This window comes from Buteo buteo, chromosome 21, assembly GCF_964188355.1.
Source record: "Buteo buteo chromosome 21, bButBut1.hap1.1, whole genome shotgun sequence".
In the NCBI taxonomy this organism is placed as follows: domain Eukaryota; kingdom Metazoa; phylum Chordata; class Aves; order Accipitriformes; family Accipitridae; genus Buteo; species Buteo buteo.
The window spans coordinates 23,951,152-23,969,138 of NC_134191.1; the positions used below are offsets into that span (position 1 = coordinate 23,951,152).

At 39.7% G+C, this 17,987-nt stretch overlaps 1 protein-coding gene across 12 annotated transcripts in view; it reads right to left on the reverse strand.

Moving 5' to 3' along the window:
- Window positions 1-17,987, reverse strand: part of IQSEC1 (IQ motif and Sec7 domain ArfGEF 1) — a 356,171-nt gene that overhangs the window by 65,052 nt on the left and 273,132 nt on the right. Inside the window, exon 1 of one of the 12 annotated variants that reach the window (XM_075053245.1) lies at window positions 6,517-6,889. The exons of 8 other annotated variants lie outside the window; for them this stretch is intronic. In XM_075053245.1, the coding sequence (XP_074909346.1) occupies window positions 6,517-6,581 (65 nt within the window). In that variant the 5' untranslated portion in view covers window positions 6,582-6,889. Of the gene's footprint in view, window positions 1-5,792; window positions 5,901-6,367; window positions 6,384-6,516; window positions 6,890-17,987 lie in introns of those variants that run through there. 3 more of the 12 variants (XM_075053246.1, XM_075053250.1, XM_075053249.1) reach the window with 3 other exon arrangements.

The window sequence follows — 17,987 nt, forward strand, 5'->3', positions numbered from 1 at the left end:
TATGTTGTACTGCAGCTTGTAGCAGCTTCAATTCGATGTAGCAGACAGATGCCCAGTAGAGTTCTGCAACTCTTGCTCCCAGAAGCGTCGACAATCTGCACCAACTTCTGCTGATACAGCTTGCCTTAGCTGGGGGCTGCACATGAGGCTGATCAACCACAAAAGCACATCAGGTCTAAAATACAGAACTCAGACCATTCTTAGAATTTATAGGCTCTTTACCACAACTTAATTCATAGATCTTTCCACAATGGAAAATGGTCCTTTAGGACAAGGGTAGAAGTCCAGTTCCTGAAAACAAGAGTCACCATTTTGTGACCTGAAACTGAAATATTGTGCAAAGACAGATTTTGAAAATGTCAACCAGTCAGAAATGATCTTGTGTAACATGCTGCACTGTGGCAGCACAGGAAAACCTGAAATACTTCTTTTCTTCTAGGCTAAGCTAATAAAAAACATCTTAATCACATCTTAATTACAAAAAAAGAATCCAAGTTTGCAATAGGTTGCCACCATTTGGGACAATTTCCATTAAGGCTGGGCAAACCTCTTTTCTCTCTCAATTTCACAAAGCCTTAACTGCTAGTATTAATAGGAGACTATTAGCTGTAAAGTTCCATTCTCCCAAAACTTGAAGCATTAGAATCAGCTCCTTCTTGAAACCAGTTTCTACTAAATGCTTCATATCACTAGTATATTCTAAACGAGGTTCACAGAATAAAAGATACAAAAAAGAATATATAAAACCCAATAATGATCTGTCTTTCCTTCAAGAATCTAAGATCAGCTGAAAACATTATCTAACATTCTACACCCTGTGAAATGTTAACTTCAAAGCATGAGAATCACACCAGACACCTCTAGAATGGAAATTCAACAGCTGTTTCACAGCACATTACAATAAAGCAGAACCTTGTAAGAAAGAGAAAGAAAGATAATTTTTATTCCCAAGTGAAAGTGTAGAGGGAAGTTAGATTGAGAGAAAAGCTATTATTAAGTGGAAACGTGACCAGAAAGTCAGGAGTTTATACAGGCCTGTTCTGTTACATGTACTATTAGAGCCCTAGGAACTGCAGCTGGATCAGGAACACTGCTGTCCATCTCATTTGAACGATGACTTCCTCAGCACAACCTCCCCAAACAATGAGGGAAACCCTGTCTTTGGTATTATCTTTAAAGGCAAAAATGCTTCCAACTAAATCATCCATTCCTTCCTGAAGATTTATCCTTAGAGTTCAGTGCAAGTACTGACATGGCCTACCCCAACTTGACTCATGAAAACTGAAAGGATCACAACTATAATCATTACGGCTGTAGGCTACACTAAAAAGAATACACTAAATTCAAGCTAAATACAGTCCAACATACAGCTGTCTAAGCTACAATACCCACAGCCACCGCTGTATTTAATCTCCATGTTATTTGAGATTAAGTTTGGTCCATTCTACCACAAAGGTGGGCAGTGAAAATTAAAGTCAAATTGTAAACTTTCCTGTAGTGCAGTTTTATGACTGGCTGTAAACATACCCTGCAACAGAAAATCCATCAGGTTTGCATCCTTGCTTCCTTTACAGTGCATAAAGATGACCTGAAAGCTCATGTATATATCAACAAACAGAAGGAAGTTAGTTTTCTTTTCCTCTGTTCTTACCAAAACATTTAAACTCGTGATGCATCCATCCTTGTTCATCTGGTGAATTTTAGGGGTGACTGAAATTTTTTTGACTAAACGATGCAAATACCCCTCAAAACAAGCTTAGGATTCTTTTTCTATTACCCTGCCCTGTACATAGCCACTTTTGTAAAAGGAAGCCAAATCATAACTGTTGCATTTTGTTTGTGCTTGCACAACATAAGGCAACAGGGAAGTGGGTCCTTTGTTTTTAAGCACAAGTTTAACTTGGATGACACTGAACTACTAAAGAATCTGATTAACAGATATACTACATCAATTTCCTGTATTAAAGGCTATCAAAACCATCATTCTAATTTTCTGCTTCTCTCACAGGGACAAAGCAGTTTGATTTTTTTGTCATAACAAAGCTTGACTTTTTAACTTTAATTTTATTAAAGACATCTTTACAATAATTTCATGAAAATGTTTCTAGTCTTTTGTCTATTATAAGGAAGCAAACCAAGATTTATTTAGCTAAATTTGCAGTCCCCTTTAATGTAATACTAGGGCTTTGTGCTACAGTGGATTAAAGCAGCATCTGTTCCTCTCTGGAAACCTGGAGTCAAATCACAGCAGTGCAGTAAACTTGCCATCTCTGCCTGCACCCTAACTAGAATTGTCCTTCCTCCAAATAAAATTCAAACGAATTCCTGAAAGACACAAGAAGGGCTATGTAACTAAAATATTTCTGGTTAATAAGTCTTGCTAAAAGAGCCCATGATCAGTAACTATTTTTGCATAACAAAGATGTAGGAAATAAACAAAATCTGTACGTACCTAAGTTTTGACATAAAATGACAATATACAGGATGCTAAAAATGAACTTCCAAATCCAGGGCCTGATTCTGCTCTTATAACTACACAGTCATCTTAGACAACAGAAATAAAGAAGCAAACTTGGGAATATGAAATTGGCTTGTGGCCCATACTCTGTTTAAACATAAATGACATCCAAACAAAGCACGGTTAACAAAAACAGCACACCAACACACTTTCTCCCCAAACCCATGATTCTTCTCTTCATAATTCCAGTTGTTCTGTTGATCAGGCAGTGTCTGGGTTAAGGGCACATCCTCACATATTTAATGTAACAAATAGAGCAATCAGGGCTCCATCTTGATTACAGTTTCTGAGATCTCCTGCAGTTCTGTTATTAAATAAACATAAAAAGCAATAATTGATTGACAGCTAGTGTGATTAAAATATGTCTGGCTCTGAAATTAATGATAAAATTGCCATCAATTCTGACAGAAAAAGAACTTTGTAAATGCTGAAAGCACAAGAAAATCACATCCTTAATGTCCTTCACAAATTATGGTAAATCCTTACAATGAAGAGGCACAACAGGCACAATGACCCAGCTAATCTACATCTATGTATCAATAATGTTCAAAGCAACACTGTTTTTTTCTCCTCAAATTTTGGTCCTTCATAGTTTGGGTTGTTTGGGGGGGGGATGGGGGGGGTGTTTTTTGTTTTGTTTTGTTTTTCCCAAAAATACCATATTCAAAAATACAGTAACTTGAACCATTCCTTTGCACCTGTCAGAATCATGCAGAAACTGGAAGCTGCATGGGTTTACAGCAAAGAGGATGCATTAATTCAGTTCTTGAGATTCTATGAAGACCTAGTGGATAATTTCCATGACATCTTTATAGCATTAATATTTCCAAACTAAAGCTGCCCTGATAGCCAGCTAAATCCAATTTTACTCATTGAGAGTCACACAGCTGAGGCTAGAAAGTTAAAGGCAACGCAGTGTCTTGAATTTCAGTTGGATCACCACAGAGCAGGCAAAAGGACATGTTTTACTAGGAAAGCAATATCTCACTTCCAGCACTCTTGTTTCCCAATGTTCTGCTAGAGATGCCTGAAGTCTGAGTATGAGTGGTGTTAAACATCATGAAGCACAACGGAAATATGTGAGGAGATGTTAAACACCTACACGTAGCATTCCCACAAATGTTGGTTTTGGTTCAGGATGACACCTTGCATCCACCAACAGAGGACTGGCTACTTTTAGGCCAGCTTTTATAACTCACAGCCACTTCTTATTGGTGTTCAGGGCAAATACAGTTTGCAAGCATAATTAGAGTAATCACATAAGTGTGCTAATCAGCTATGCAATTATAAGATCTTCCTCTTCAGAAAGTTTGATCCTTGAATTGCCATCTTTATACTTCAGAGAAAACATGATCAGTATAAAGGTAAACTGTTGTTTCAAAGTATCTGTTCCACCCAAAGTCCTAGTACATAACCTGGAGATCCTCAAAGGCACAAAAAAATCCCAGCCTCCAAGTGACAGAAGAGTATTCTCATGAAGACTATATATGGAGGAATACTTTCTATAGCCATGTGAATAGAAATGCAGTTGTCTTGAGAGAATTTTCATTTTGCAAATATGAAATGGTCACAGGGTGAGGAAAACCATGTAAGGCCACGGGGCTGTCTATCCTAAGAAATCACTTCCCAGTTCTCAGGAGGAACACCCTGCCAACTGCTAGTGAAGAGATCTCCAGCAGAGGTCTGCTTGCCCAGCAGTAATTCACTGTGTCAACTCCTAGCAACCTTCCAATATAGATTTGTAACAAGAATAACAAATCAGAGTTACTGTTCAACTTGGTATTTGTACTTTTCAGGTGAAAAACTGAATCCTTGGCTTTCTTTACCTGACAGTTGCAATTTATTCAATGAAACTGAATTACAAATTGTTTATTAACTGCACCAGGATTTCCAGAGAGCTTCTAAAGGGGCAAAGAAACGAGTAAACGCTGTTGATACACTGAACGCTATAATTTTCACTGGTTAGTTCCAGATCTTGCACTACAGTTAGTATCTGTGATGATAATGATTCAGGTTAGTAAAAATAGGAAAAAAACAGATGATAGCTGACTTCACACATGAAACCCCAACATCGAGCACCTATTAACTAAGAGGGGGAAAAAACAGCTGACTATTATGTAACAGTACTCTCAATATCTGCAATTTCAGGAACTAGAACAGGACATCACAACAACAAAACAAATCTGGTACAAAAGTAGAAGTAAAATGGGAAACGGGTCATTTCATTCAGCTTGGCTTAAGTTCTCCCAAAGCACTAGATAGATGTAATGAATTCTGCGTTTATATGAAGGATATCTGCCACAAGAATAGACACAGTTAAATGCAACCATCCAAACTAAGTACTCAGCAATTCCTCTTTTAACACATCAGGCAGAATAATCAAGTTTAACTGAAAGGAAGTGCATAGCAATGTGCAAATGGAGTAAAAAAGTCTGAAACAATGACTGAATAGCAGAACATAACTGCGTGAATACAAGCAAATCTGTAACTGAAGTAACATTTACTAATTATGTATTGTAGCAAGCTGTGCAACTGTAATATCACTTCTGCAAACATTACCAACTCCACCCAGGAAACTTACAAGCTCAACTTTATTATTTTCCTTAAGGGTAAAAATGAGCTTAAGGATCACTAATTGTGTGACTAAACTGTACTATAAAACATTTTTCTTTATCAAAAAAACATTTTTCTTTTCATTTCCAGAAAAGATACTGTTGCATTCACATGTAGTTACACTTAATCTAGTCACTTCCTCCCTTTCTATTTTTCCACACACACACCCACCCCCAATTTAAGATGTTGCCTATCTTTATTTCAATTGGATATTTCTTTAACAGTTGATCAGCTCAGAATTTCATTGAATTATTTGGCAGAATAACCTTTCACAATGCATTGAAGATAAAGTGCACATGCCAGGGTAACTATTTTAGTCCATCATAATCTACACACAATATTATACAAAAAAAACTAGTTCCTACATCTAGTTTTCAAGTAGCTCATGTAACACAGTACTGTGTTTTTGTGATTTTGATGCACATTATTTTAGTAGTTAATAACATCATAACAATAGAGACTGTACATATTAACATGTCAAATCCCATTTTCTATTTTTCTTTCATCGGTTTTTCAGTATCCCTACTTCAAAGGCCTTTAAACTAAACTCTCTTTTCTTTCTTCTTCTTCTTTTTTTTTTTTTTTTTTTTTCCCCTTTGGCTGAGGGCATGAGTCGCAAACGATCATTTACCCTAGGCAGTTATGACTGAATTTAACGCACCTTCCCGCGCTGACAGTTACACCGCCGGGTCTCCTGGTCTCTCCCCCGGTCGATTTCGGACACCGGGAACAGTATGTACCAGGGCTTTCAAGTAGAACTCGCCGCTTGTTTGACACCAGCCATGTGATTTCTTGCACTATATCAAGCTCAATGAAAAGAAGCGTTTTCAGGCTTGCGTACACTCGTGTATAGATCTTAGCGGCAAGGCACACGCTAAGTCAGATTACACCCTAACAGCACTTTTCTCAAAAAGCTTCTGGCGGTTTTATACCTCATCTGCCACCGACTAGCAGCAGCGTATGCACGGGTACGCCTTTGATACCACATTTAAAAGCTTGCGATTTCAAACTTGCGTCCCTGCGAGACAGACGGCACTGTAATTCTTCCCCCCTCCTCAACCCAGGACATCAGCTCCAGAACAACACACGATCGCCAGAAAGCCGCCGCCGGCCGTAGACCGCCGTACGTTCACGGTCACCGCGAACTTCGCAGCACCCCAGAGACAAAGGGGGTCACCCCAGCGGCAAGCCGGGCCCCCTGCCAGTCGCGAGCGGCTCTGGGCTGCCGCTCCTTACCAGCTTCCCGCGACGGCGATCGCCGAGGCCGGGCGGCGACGGAGCTGAGAGCCCTTTGTGTGACAGGACGGGGCTCCCCGCCGAGCAGGGCCGGGAGGGCGCCGGGGGTCGTCCCCCCCCCGCCCCCCGACCCCCCAGGCAGGGCTTACCAGCTGTCAAGCTCCAGCTCCAGCAACGACTGGGTCCTCTCCGAGCTGCAGTGCAGGCACCACATGGCTGGGCCGAAGTCGCAGGCGGGGAGCTCCGCGCCGCCACCATAGCCGCCCCTCAAGGCCGCCCCGCCCGCTCCCCTCACAGCGGCCGCGCACAGCTCGGGTTGGCGGGAGGGTGAGGGAAGGGGGGGGGGAGGAGGACGGGAGCGCGCGTACGCGCACGCGCGCGGAGGACGGTTGCCCGGGGAACGCGAGGCGCCAACGGCCGCGGCGCGCGCCCCCGCCCCCGCTCTTCCTCACGGAGCCGGTCGCCTCACGGCCCGCACCGTAACCGGGGGCCCCCGGCAACGCTCAGGTAGCGTCCGAGGCCCTTCCGGAGACTGAAAACGCGGAGCGCTGGCTCGTGCCTCATTAATACCAGAGCGCTATTAATGACAACGCAAAGGGCCCGGCTCCGGGACCCGCAACGGGCCTCTCCCTCGGCAGCAAGGGCGAAGTTTTAAAACAGGCTCTGGGGACTTTTAAAGGAGAGGCCTTCGGAGCAAAGGTGCTGGTCAAGATTGAGGATTTTCTTTATGGTGGTCAAGGAACGTACAACTGTTTTCAGCTTTCCTTGCCCACCTCATCTGCTTAAAAAAAGAAAAAACCCAACGAAACCCGATTGTCTTTTAAATTATTTTAAGTGAAAAAGTACACATAGACACTGGAGGCATCTGAGAGGGGAAGAGAAACTCCCTCCGACGAAGGGTGTGGCTGCATTTTGTCGGAGGCTTCTGGCAGCCACATTGAAACTCCCAGAGATGTCCGTGGAAAGAGCAACGCTAAATAGCAAAGCTAAAAATATTTCAGATGCACCAGAATAAGAATGTGAAGAAGGAATTTAGCTTGTTAAAAAAATCCTGACTCGAGGCAATGGCAGCAGCTGTGCTGGCGGCAAATATTCCAACCCCTTCTCCCTACACTTATTCCCAGGCACGCAACCAGGTGAGGAAATTGAGAGCTTTTGTCAACATCACACACATTCAAAACAGCAGCATCTGAACTTCCCTGTTGTTGTTCTGAATATTAGCAGAATAATCCAAATCCTATTTGCTTTCCATAAAACATTGTTTTTATATGCGTTACACTAGTATGAGATGGTTTGAGGTTCATGATTGCAAGGCAGAAAGTGAACTATGAAACTCACAGAAAGAAAACGCACCCAAGATATTACATTAAGTGCTGTGGAGGCCTGGTGACAGGAGAACAACAATTTTTGGAGGAGTAGTTGATTTATTATTAAAAAAATACCCACCAGAATGAGAATTTTGGATAAAAATGAGTAATTCCAAAAAGATTATAATTATTATCCTTTGTTGCTCCACTGAAACCTGACCTAGAAAGCTTGTGGATTTTGCTGCATCATGTCCTCAGTGTTCTCACAGCATTTTTAAATGGGAATGGAAAGAAACCTCCACCTCCTCCAAACACATGGTAGCTCAATAGTAAAGCTAGTTCTGGCAAGCAAGAATTTGTCACTAGAATAAAAAAAAAACAAACAAAAAAACCAACCAAACAAACCCCAAAAAACACACCAACTGAATTTCATCATCACAGTATCTGACACATGAATAACAATCCTTCCTAATTTTTTTCAAGCAGATTCACCACATAGTGATTAAAGTATTGCAAGAAATCAAGTCTAAACAGAGTTAATTGTAACTTAGTAATTCATAAATGAAAACCATCTCATCTCCTAGAATACCGTAAAAGGCGCTTTAATTTTTATATACACCTCTTACTGTAGAAACCACACACCTGCAAATGAGAACACTGAAATTATATCATTTTCTCACACCCAATAACATTTTACACACATATTTTAACAAAAATGCTTATGCTTCATGATGCTTTCCCAGCTTTCCTCTCCCAAAGCCTAGAAAAGAGAAGGGTTCGCAGCATATCTGGAAGGTTAACCCAAGTGCTGAAGATCCAAGGAGTCAGCCAGTACCAGAATTTGTCCCGAGGGAACATCACCTTATCAACTGTCTGCTCCTGCTCAAAATGCAGTCCGAGTTACTCTGCTGATCTAAACATCAAATAATTTTGAAGAGTACTTGCTAAGTCACACTTTGGTAGAATATTCCTACAGCAATTTTCGCTTTTCAGGTCAAAAGAACAGCTGAAACTGCACCATAAAACCAGTAGATAAATTGTGCTACTTATAGGTACAAAGAAATTAGTGTTTCAAAAAATAGTAGGGCCCATATGGTTAATGTCATGTAATAACACAAGAAACCAAGAGAAGTTTTAACTTTTGGGTTTCCTGTTTCATAGAACCATCAAAACATCTCGCTTTCCAAATTAAGTTTCCCTTCATCAAAATAAGCATCATGTCTATGTAAGCTGAGCAAACTGTCTAACCACAGACTCTCCTTGTCTTCATTTAGATGCCAGGGTACTGGAGAAGGGGAAGCTAATTAAGCAAACAAGAACCTTTCTTGGAGGGTGGGGTTGGGGGGCAGTTGGTAAGTTTACCACTAAAGGCTTCATTCGTAATCATTTGCACAATATTTAGTGCAATTTTGTGTAGGGGCAGAGCAATTTGCACTATACTTTTTAGGAATGGAAATACTCTAGCACATCAAAGCAGCACTGGCTGATCTCTGTAGTTTGGGGAAACTCAGAATTTTAGTCAGAAACTAAAAATGTTGCTCAAACAGATCAGGTACAAGAAAGAGCACAATGAAAGGCCCAGCTGTGCCCTTGTGCTGTATATACAACAGACCTCTTATTTACAATACATACCATGAGAGCTAATCACATCTTCCTGGATGATAAAAAGAATCAAAGCAACTTTTACGTAAACCAGTTAAACATTTGGATCAAGTATGCATTTTGCATAGTTTCCTAAGGAAGCGTTAGGCATAGATTCCAATAAGCCTGGGTTTAACTAGCTTTCAGTGAAACTCAAATATATTAAGGAAGGACACACCTACACTGACTGTTTTGATAGTAATGTCACTGCAAGTCTATAACCAGGGACTATTTACACTGCAATGCCTACTTTCAACATCTCATGGTTACCCAGTCTCTTCCCTACAGAAGTTCTGGGATAGACAACAATCCCACATTTTTCTGGTCCTGACTCAATGCCCTCCTGTATCAAGCTTCATCTCTACTTGTAAACAGAGAGAAATCCAAGGCAGACATAAACAGTCCGCAAAAGTCAACTGCTTCTTTGGAAACTAGTTTCCATTTAGAAACCAAGTGCAGACAGCTTTAGCGTGGGCTGTGAAGGAGGATATGTACTGGAAAGGGTGGCCGAGAAGCTCTGACCTCAAAAGCAGTCACAGAATTTTCTGAAGAATGTGCTTTTCTGAACCCGCTTCAAACAATCTTCCTTCTGCAGATCTGAACATGCTAGATAAGCAAACAATCAAGCAATACTAACACATCCCATTTCAAACACTACCTGGCTAATTGTTACAGCTTCCCTCCCACCCCCCAGTGTCAAGCATCCAGAATTGTCAATTCTGTTTCAACCATTCTGCTACAAAGTTTTTGTTAAATCAGTTCTTGTTTTAGTAAGTCTTTAAAACCTAAAGTACAGATTAAATGTCAAAATCATCTACGTATTTAACATCTTGCATGTATTCCAACAGGGGAAATTAAACACAGAAAAACAAATTCTTGCTGCACTACGCAGATGGCATTGTGGTTTCCGAGTCAAGGCAGCCTGATACAATTATTTTTGGAGGGATTTTTTGTCTATGTTTCAACATTCCAAAACCATCTTTGTTGAACCATAATCCATAGTACATAATCCAGTCTCCCTCACATAACAGTAACCATAATCCATACTGCATAACCCATTCTCCCTCAGGTGACAGTAACCATAATCCATAGTGCATAACCCATTCTCACTCAGGTAATTGGTGGTGATTTTTCATAGACATCAAGGCTTGGCTTTTTAGGACATTTTTTTGCTCTCCTGAGTACACAGGTGCAGTGCTTATGCAGAAGTGATGTTTCAGGCCTTAGAAGACAGGGGCAGGAGAGGCTCTTCTAACAATACAGAGCCAGTGTGGGCTTCTGTACCACTTTCTTTATCTGCACTTTGTATAGGAAACTTTGGCAGAACCAATAGGACATACAGAAGCCATATACTCTGTCGTTATCTCACTGCTATTTTGACAACTAACTAGCATTAGAGCTGCCACCAAGATACTGTAGAAATATGTAGTGCAGGGTAAGGAGATAGGAAAGTGATTTTTTTCATGTCTTAGTATCCTTATTCCTGGCAATTTCTTGGAGCACAACTAATTGTACAACATAAAGTTACCTTTGTTCCATTAAAAAAAAAAAATAAAAAAAAATCAATGTGACTTAGAGAAAAAATTAAGGAACTAGGTAATGTCTGTGCAAGAGGAAGTAAACAAAGATTTCAAACTATGAACTTATGCTCACTAGGTCAGTCCAGAAGTTTGAGGTAAATAATTCTGAAGCAAGCAGGCTGGCTGACCATGGGAAGAGCTTACTGTTGACAACCGGCTCATTCACTATAGTTGCTAGTTCACTCACTTTGTACCACTGTAGTTTTCAGTCAGTGTGACCAGCAAACTCTACTGACAAACTTAGAAAGGTGGCTCCAATTTTGTCACTATTACCACCAATATCTCAGTAGTGAATGTTAGACTATTCAATCTTCCTTGCTAAAACTTAAAACTAAGCATATTTTATTTCTAATACAGAAATACAATGCTTAGATTAAGCACAACACTGAAATTTTGGTTTATCCAGTAATTTACATAAATCACTGTTATTTAATGTGTTAATAGCTAAGATAAAGTTTATAAACCCCCAGAGTGCAACAAACTCAATTTGTAATTATGAGCACACAGCAATTTGTATAACATGCCGTCTAAATCTACAGTAATTATGACCCTGCTTAAGGGTAATTCCCAACTTAATCACATTTAATACAGCATTATTTCCAAGATCTAAGAGGCTGAAACGGGCATTTATCTTGCATTTTGCTTGAATAAAAGCAAAGGGTTACCAAGAAAAAAAATGCAAGAAACTACTAGGGAGTAGTTTTCTTCCTGCAGACTATAAATACAGCCATGCGGCATTGTACAATAAAATGCATACACAGGTCAAAATACATGTTACTTCTCTCACAGTGGGCTTTGGGGGGATATTAATCCAGTTCATCCCTTGAAAAAAATATGCTAACCCATATGGATCCTCCACCTCCTCCCTCCCATGATGAATTCTCTGCTTCTCATGCTCTCCCTCTACACATGCTTACCTGTACACCTAACAAAAACTGTGTTCTTTAAAAAATATTGGGATATATCAGTTTCAAGGACAACACTTTTTCACAATATTCTCTTTTGGTGCATGAGGAGAATTATCCATAGACAGTAATTGATTCTCTAACTGTATAAAACATAATATATTGTGATAATTTTCCCACATGACTTGGAATTACATAGGGATTCTCAAATATGCCAGGTAGTTCTTTAAAAGATAACATGTTACTGTATTTATGCCATTTTTGTGTCACCCCAAAATGGATTTCTTATCTTCTCTCATATATATTTCTTCATTTCCTATGGCTGCATACTAGTTCACTTAATTTTTTAATGCCGATATACAAAAAAATGGCATTAAAACAATAGTTACAACTTCATTTTTTAAACTGAACTTATAAAGCCTTCAAATAAACACATCTGGGAAAAGGCTTTATGTTGTCGGTTGCTATGGAGTAGGCAAAACAATGAATCTTTGTAGTCCTTTTGCTCTCCTAAAAACAGATGCAAAGCCTATTTAAGGCAAAGGAAACCTTCACTGACTTCAAGCATTTGTAGACTTGAAACTGTACTTTTCAACTACCTGTCTCAACACCCACCCCCCCACTTTACAAAATATAAAATAGCATTATCGCTATGTGAAGGATGGGAATATTGAAGCACAAAGAGTATAAACCATAGCAGAGAAAAATGAGAATAACTCTTCACAGTCATCTTGCAGATCAGTGGGAGAACTAAAAATGAAACATATCTACACATTCTGATGCTTTATCCCCTCCCATAAAACAAGATACTTAGCTCTACAGAGGGCGAAAAGAAAAGGGTCTGTTATTAAGCCCCTCAAAACGAACCTTGTCAGTGAAAGGCTGCGCTCTGCAGCAAACTCTCTCCTTAGCCCTGGCTAGAAGATTTAGGCAGGAGGCCTGATTTTGGAACAAGAAAGGAAATTCCACAATGATAACAATGTTTCAAAATGCTAAGATACACTGATTTATCCAGTGTGGAAGCATGCAAACCAGACAACCCTATAAACTATAGCAAGTTTTAAAAAACATAGACAAAATCTCAGCAATGAGAAAAACAATGCATAAAGAGGATTAGATTGCAGTCAAACCATCAGACCAAAGCCAGGATTCCTGACTCAAAATTCTCTGCTGTCAATACTCTGACCTGGTTTTGTCCCTCAAAGTCAGTAGTTGACCCTAGAAACCCTCACTTGTGTGGGGAGCTATTGTAAACTATATTATTAGGTGCACTAAACCACTGACTATTTACATCCACGGGAACAACATCGGAAAAAATAACATTAGGCAGAGCTTTTATTTAGTACAGTATTTAGGTATTTCTCTCAGAGAATTCTGGAACACTGGTCACGCTGCTTCTGAGCTGATGTTTTCATCCTCTCTGATTCTGCCTCTGCTCCCCATAGTGCGGCTCACAGCAAGACACGGTTTTGGTTTTTCACAAAATTCATCAGTTACTAGATAACTACACTTCATTATAATACTATCAAGATATTTACAACTTCTCCTGACAGATCCATAGGCACATGGAACAATTTTTTTTTGTGCAAATACCATGCAATCTCCCATTCAAAAAAAATTTAGCAGGGGGCTTTCAGCAGTCATAAATGTTGCCGAGACTCACCCCAGCAGTGAAACTATACCTGAGAAGCAGAAGCTGCGATCTAGGTCAATCAGCACTGAGCGGTGGTTCTTCAAGAGAAAACGCTTTCTTCTCACAAATCCATGGACAGAAGGATAGTGAGTGCTTGGAAATCCTCCAGAGAATAAAGGCTGACAAGGAGCCAGAAAGCCCATTTAGAAAGAAGTTCATCTGTAACCCAAGAAGGCCACTCTATTATTGTCAGAAATTGTAGATCGAAATAGAGTCAAAGAGAAAGGGAAACCTTTAATCTGCATTCTTGGGGGCAATAAAGGCAGGACTCTGTACTGTGAATACAAGGTGACTCCAATTACAAGTTTGCTGATACCATTATACATGTAATAGTCCTCTGCACATATTTCACTCTTAAGAGACAAGAGTGGCTCCTTCATTTTCCTCACTGGGAGTGCCACGTTCTCTGATGAATCCAGAATTCCCACAGCTTAGGATACACCTAAGCATTTGCAACACCAAGTCACTGGGTTCCAGGATTTTGCTGGCTGTGCGTTCGGTGCCACTATTGAGCAAGGGTGGTGGGCACGGAATCCATGTGGCTCAAGATGGAAACTCAGAATGTAAGTTCTGAGAAACTCAGGATGTAAGGAATATATCCTGATGCTCTAAAACAGCAGACCTCACAGAGAGAAAGCTGAAGCCATGAGCTCCCCCTTCCAGACTGTTACTTAGTCATAATAAAAGTCTGAAAAAGTAAAGTAATTCTGCTTTACTAGAGAAGCAGTGCAGATTTGTGGTCAGATTAAGCTAGTACTGCCATGGAAAGAAGCGGCTTTACCTTCCCCTCACCTCTGCACCTTCCCTACCCCCCCTTGCCAGGTGCACGTGTTCATGTTGATATGGTGGGCACAAACAGATGTAAAACAAAGCAGGTTTTGGCAGGTCCTTTGGGATGTTTCACCTTCTACAGGGCAGAGACATTTGTCACAATTGCACACTGAGTAGCACTCAGTATCAATAAGACCCACTGAGTATGTACTTAAGGCACAAGAGAAAAGCAATGCAAAAGTTCACTTTTGTTCTTTACTGCTAGGTGTTGCCTCCAAATGGGACTAGAATGGAAAGATTATTATGATTTGGGACTTTTTAATATTACAAAGTACCACTGTTAAAAAGCCATAAGAAAAATCCACTGATACCAGATGGTACAAAACTCCATATACCACCTATGCAATAGTTAGCAAACTTGTCACTGAATAAAATATCTTTAAATGAAGTTGGACAGAACACAAACACTGAGATGATACGTATAATGCAGGTAGCTAATACACAGTATATTAATGCTCTTGAAACACCCTGTGTAAACCAACTGAAACTGAACCATCCTTTAAAAATATGCTACAGCAGAAGGTTCCCCAAAGCCTCCTCTTATTTCTGCTTTCATTTTATGGCAGTAACAATGTGCTTTCTGTGAAAAGCATTTCTTTGGGATTAACAGACAGCTGAGATTAACAATGCTTAGTTATGCTTCACGTCATCAACATCTCAAAAGCTCTCAATCCGCAAGAAAAGCATAGTTTTGTTTGCTTGGTATTTAATGTTTTTTTTCCCTGTCTGAACGATTCACAAATTTAGTAAGATGAGTGTGCTTTTATGTGCACATTGGGTTTTGTGCACACACTAAAGTCAAGTAGAAAAATATATGACTAATTTTAACAACGCTTTGCTAATATTTTCTAATTCTGGAAAATACAGAATTGTGTTTCTTCAAACAAAAAATTTGAAAGAATTACAAACCCCTAAATTACAAATAGTTACTGGAAGCTTATGAAAGTAATTCTGAATGTTGCTAATTTATGTTCTGTATAGAACTGTCTTTCTACTAGTATTTGTGACATCTGGCTCTGTATAATGTGCTACATTGAGACATCATGTGTCCAGTGCACACCATGTAGAAGTATGTATCTTCCATGACTTGCCTTTCTACAAGCACCATTCTAAACCCAGAAATTTTTGTGCTTGAAGCTCAGATTGTGTTACAGTTGGTTTTTTTGACAGCAACCACTAAGTTTAAAATGTTACTAAAATGACAAGTATCACTGAAATGTCCCATATATAAATGAAAAAAAAATGGACTGAAATCCAATTTTAAGGCAAAGAAATCACTTTTTCACTGACTGCATATTTAAACAAATAAGTAAGAAGAAGGTTATAAGGAAGGTCTTATTATTGACCTAATAAAGTTAGAATTACAGGTATTTTATGAAAATATTTTCATGGCTTCTTTATTAGTGCATGACTCTGCAATGCAACAATTTTTAATTCAGGAAGGAAATTCATCTACATTCACATTTTGTCAAATCCATCAGCACAGAGGTGCACTGTATCACTCAGATAGAAGACTTGATTCAAATGCAGAAATATTTACAGACACGGCACTTCTTTTTGGCAGTTGCACATCTTTAGGCTGATACCGCAAGTGACTGTGCCGGCACTGTAGTGTCCCTTTCCACAAAATTCAGTGAAGGCCGCATGCTTACAGTTTTATGTATAATGCAGAGGGTCATCACTAAGGAAAAACAGAACAACAAAACCACATTCCCCAGCAACGCTCACACAGCAAAACAAGTTACCGTACTAAGGCCACCCTAGATAGATATATAGATATATAGAGAGATATATATATACATAACATAGCAAAAAGCTATGGCACTGACAATACCACTGTGTGTGGTAACAAAGTCTGAGCCTCCACTAATTGACTTAAGTCCATGAACTAGATTCAGTAACCATAAAAACTCAATCCTAGCGTAAACTACACAAACAAATATTGACTTTTTCCATGGTAACCTTTACAGCTAATAGAAACTTTGAATGGTGTTTTGAGCCAGATATAAACAAAAGTAGGAGAGGAACCAATAAACACACACCTTGGAGAAATGCTCCACACAAACATGGAATGAAGAGCATTAAAAAAAAGGTATATTTTTGTTCCACGGTTTCCTGCACTGGAGCCTGGAGGCCAGCACAGCACGTTTCAGTGTCCTCTCTCTGGAATTTGATGAACTCTCTGAAAAAAGGCTGGGCAGAACTGGCCATTTTCACAAGGAGATGGGACACCTCTGCCTGTCCTCTGTGTGCAAACGTGCCAGCTCTGCCCTGGCTCTGAGCAGAGCTGAGACAAGGCACAGCAGCTTGTGCTCACTGTCCTGCTCACTGCCACGTGCAGCTCCCAGCCAGCTCCGAATTCATATACCCGAAAACACATCTACTGTAGAGCTCTCCCTAAACTTGAAAACAAAGAGGCAAGATGTGAAAGAGTAGGATAACATTACATTACCTTTCTAGGCATAATGAAACAAGGGGAAAGAACTGATCAGAAAATACCAAATCTAAATGACAGTACTGGATTTACATCAGGCATTTAGAGGCAGCTTATATTACTACAGAGTGATCAATTCAAGCATAAGGAGACTTAAATTTTTGTTCCGTTATGCTCATTCACAGATTTCCCCCTTTGCCTGTCATGCTGAGCATGCCAGTACAGAACATAGACACATAGCTACCAGCATCTGGCTGAAAGCATACCTTCAAATTACCTTCTTTATAATACTGACATATGCAGATATGTTAAGGTAAAAAAGGACCAGGAAAATTCCTCTTTGAAACATTTCAGTGCAGAAAACTAATTACATTTGCTAATAAGTTAAGTGAAAGAAGAAACGCATGGCCCCACTCTTAGATCCACAGGGAATGCCCAGAAAGCAGCCCCTGTGACACAGGCCTCTATTTAAAAAGCTTATATGAGATTTGCCTAAAACCTCTGCAAGGCACCATTAGCACAATACCAACAGAAGAAATGATTTGCATATGACTATGCACAGTACACACTTGTTCACAGACGAACAGGATATATTTTGTTTCCTTTTGGAAATTTGTAATTCCTGAAGTTTATGACTTGCACAAAGGTTGTATTTTGGCACAACTAACTGCACCCTAAAGAGATAGTGGGTAGACATCAGGGTGCTAAGTTTTCATCTTTTGAAATTATGACTTACCACAGTCCTTGTGTTAAATCTACATAAAAAAGAAAAAAAAAAAAAAATGACGCCCCTCCCTGCCCCCGGCGTTGCATATAATAAACCAGTAGTTGCTAAGGGAAGAACAGAATTGTTTCATTGAATGGCACACACCACTGCGTGCCAGACAGGGCAGTCTGCCCACAACCCATCTTCCTTTTAGCAGTCCTCCACCTCTCTGAAGGAAAATTTCCACAGAAAACCAACCACCGCTTGCCCCAGAAGGTGATTAATAAGAGACTTATACCATAAACCATAGCATATTTTAAATCACCACCTTCAAAAGGCAAAAATGGCAAAAGAAATCACATTTTTGTCACCCATAACAAAAATGTTACTTTGCAATAAACTACATTACTGAAGGGACTTTTAACTTTTGATTGACTTTTTGCCCTGTCACAGAAAACATTTAATAAATTAAATCTCATCTAAATCTTAGACAAAAAGAAAATGAAAAGCCATTATGCTAATT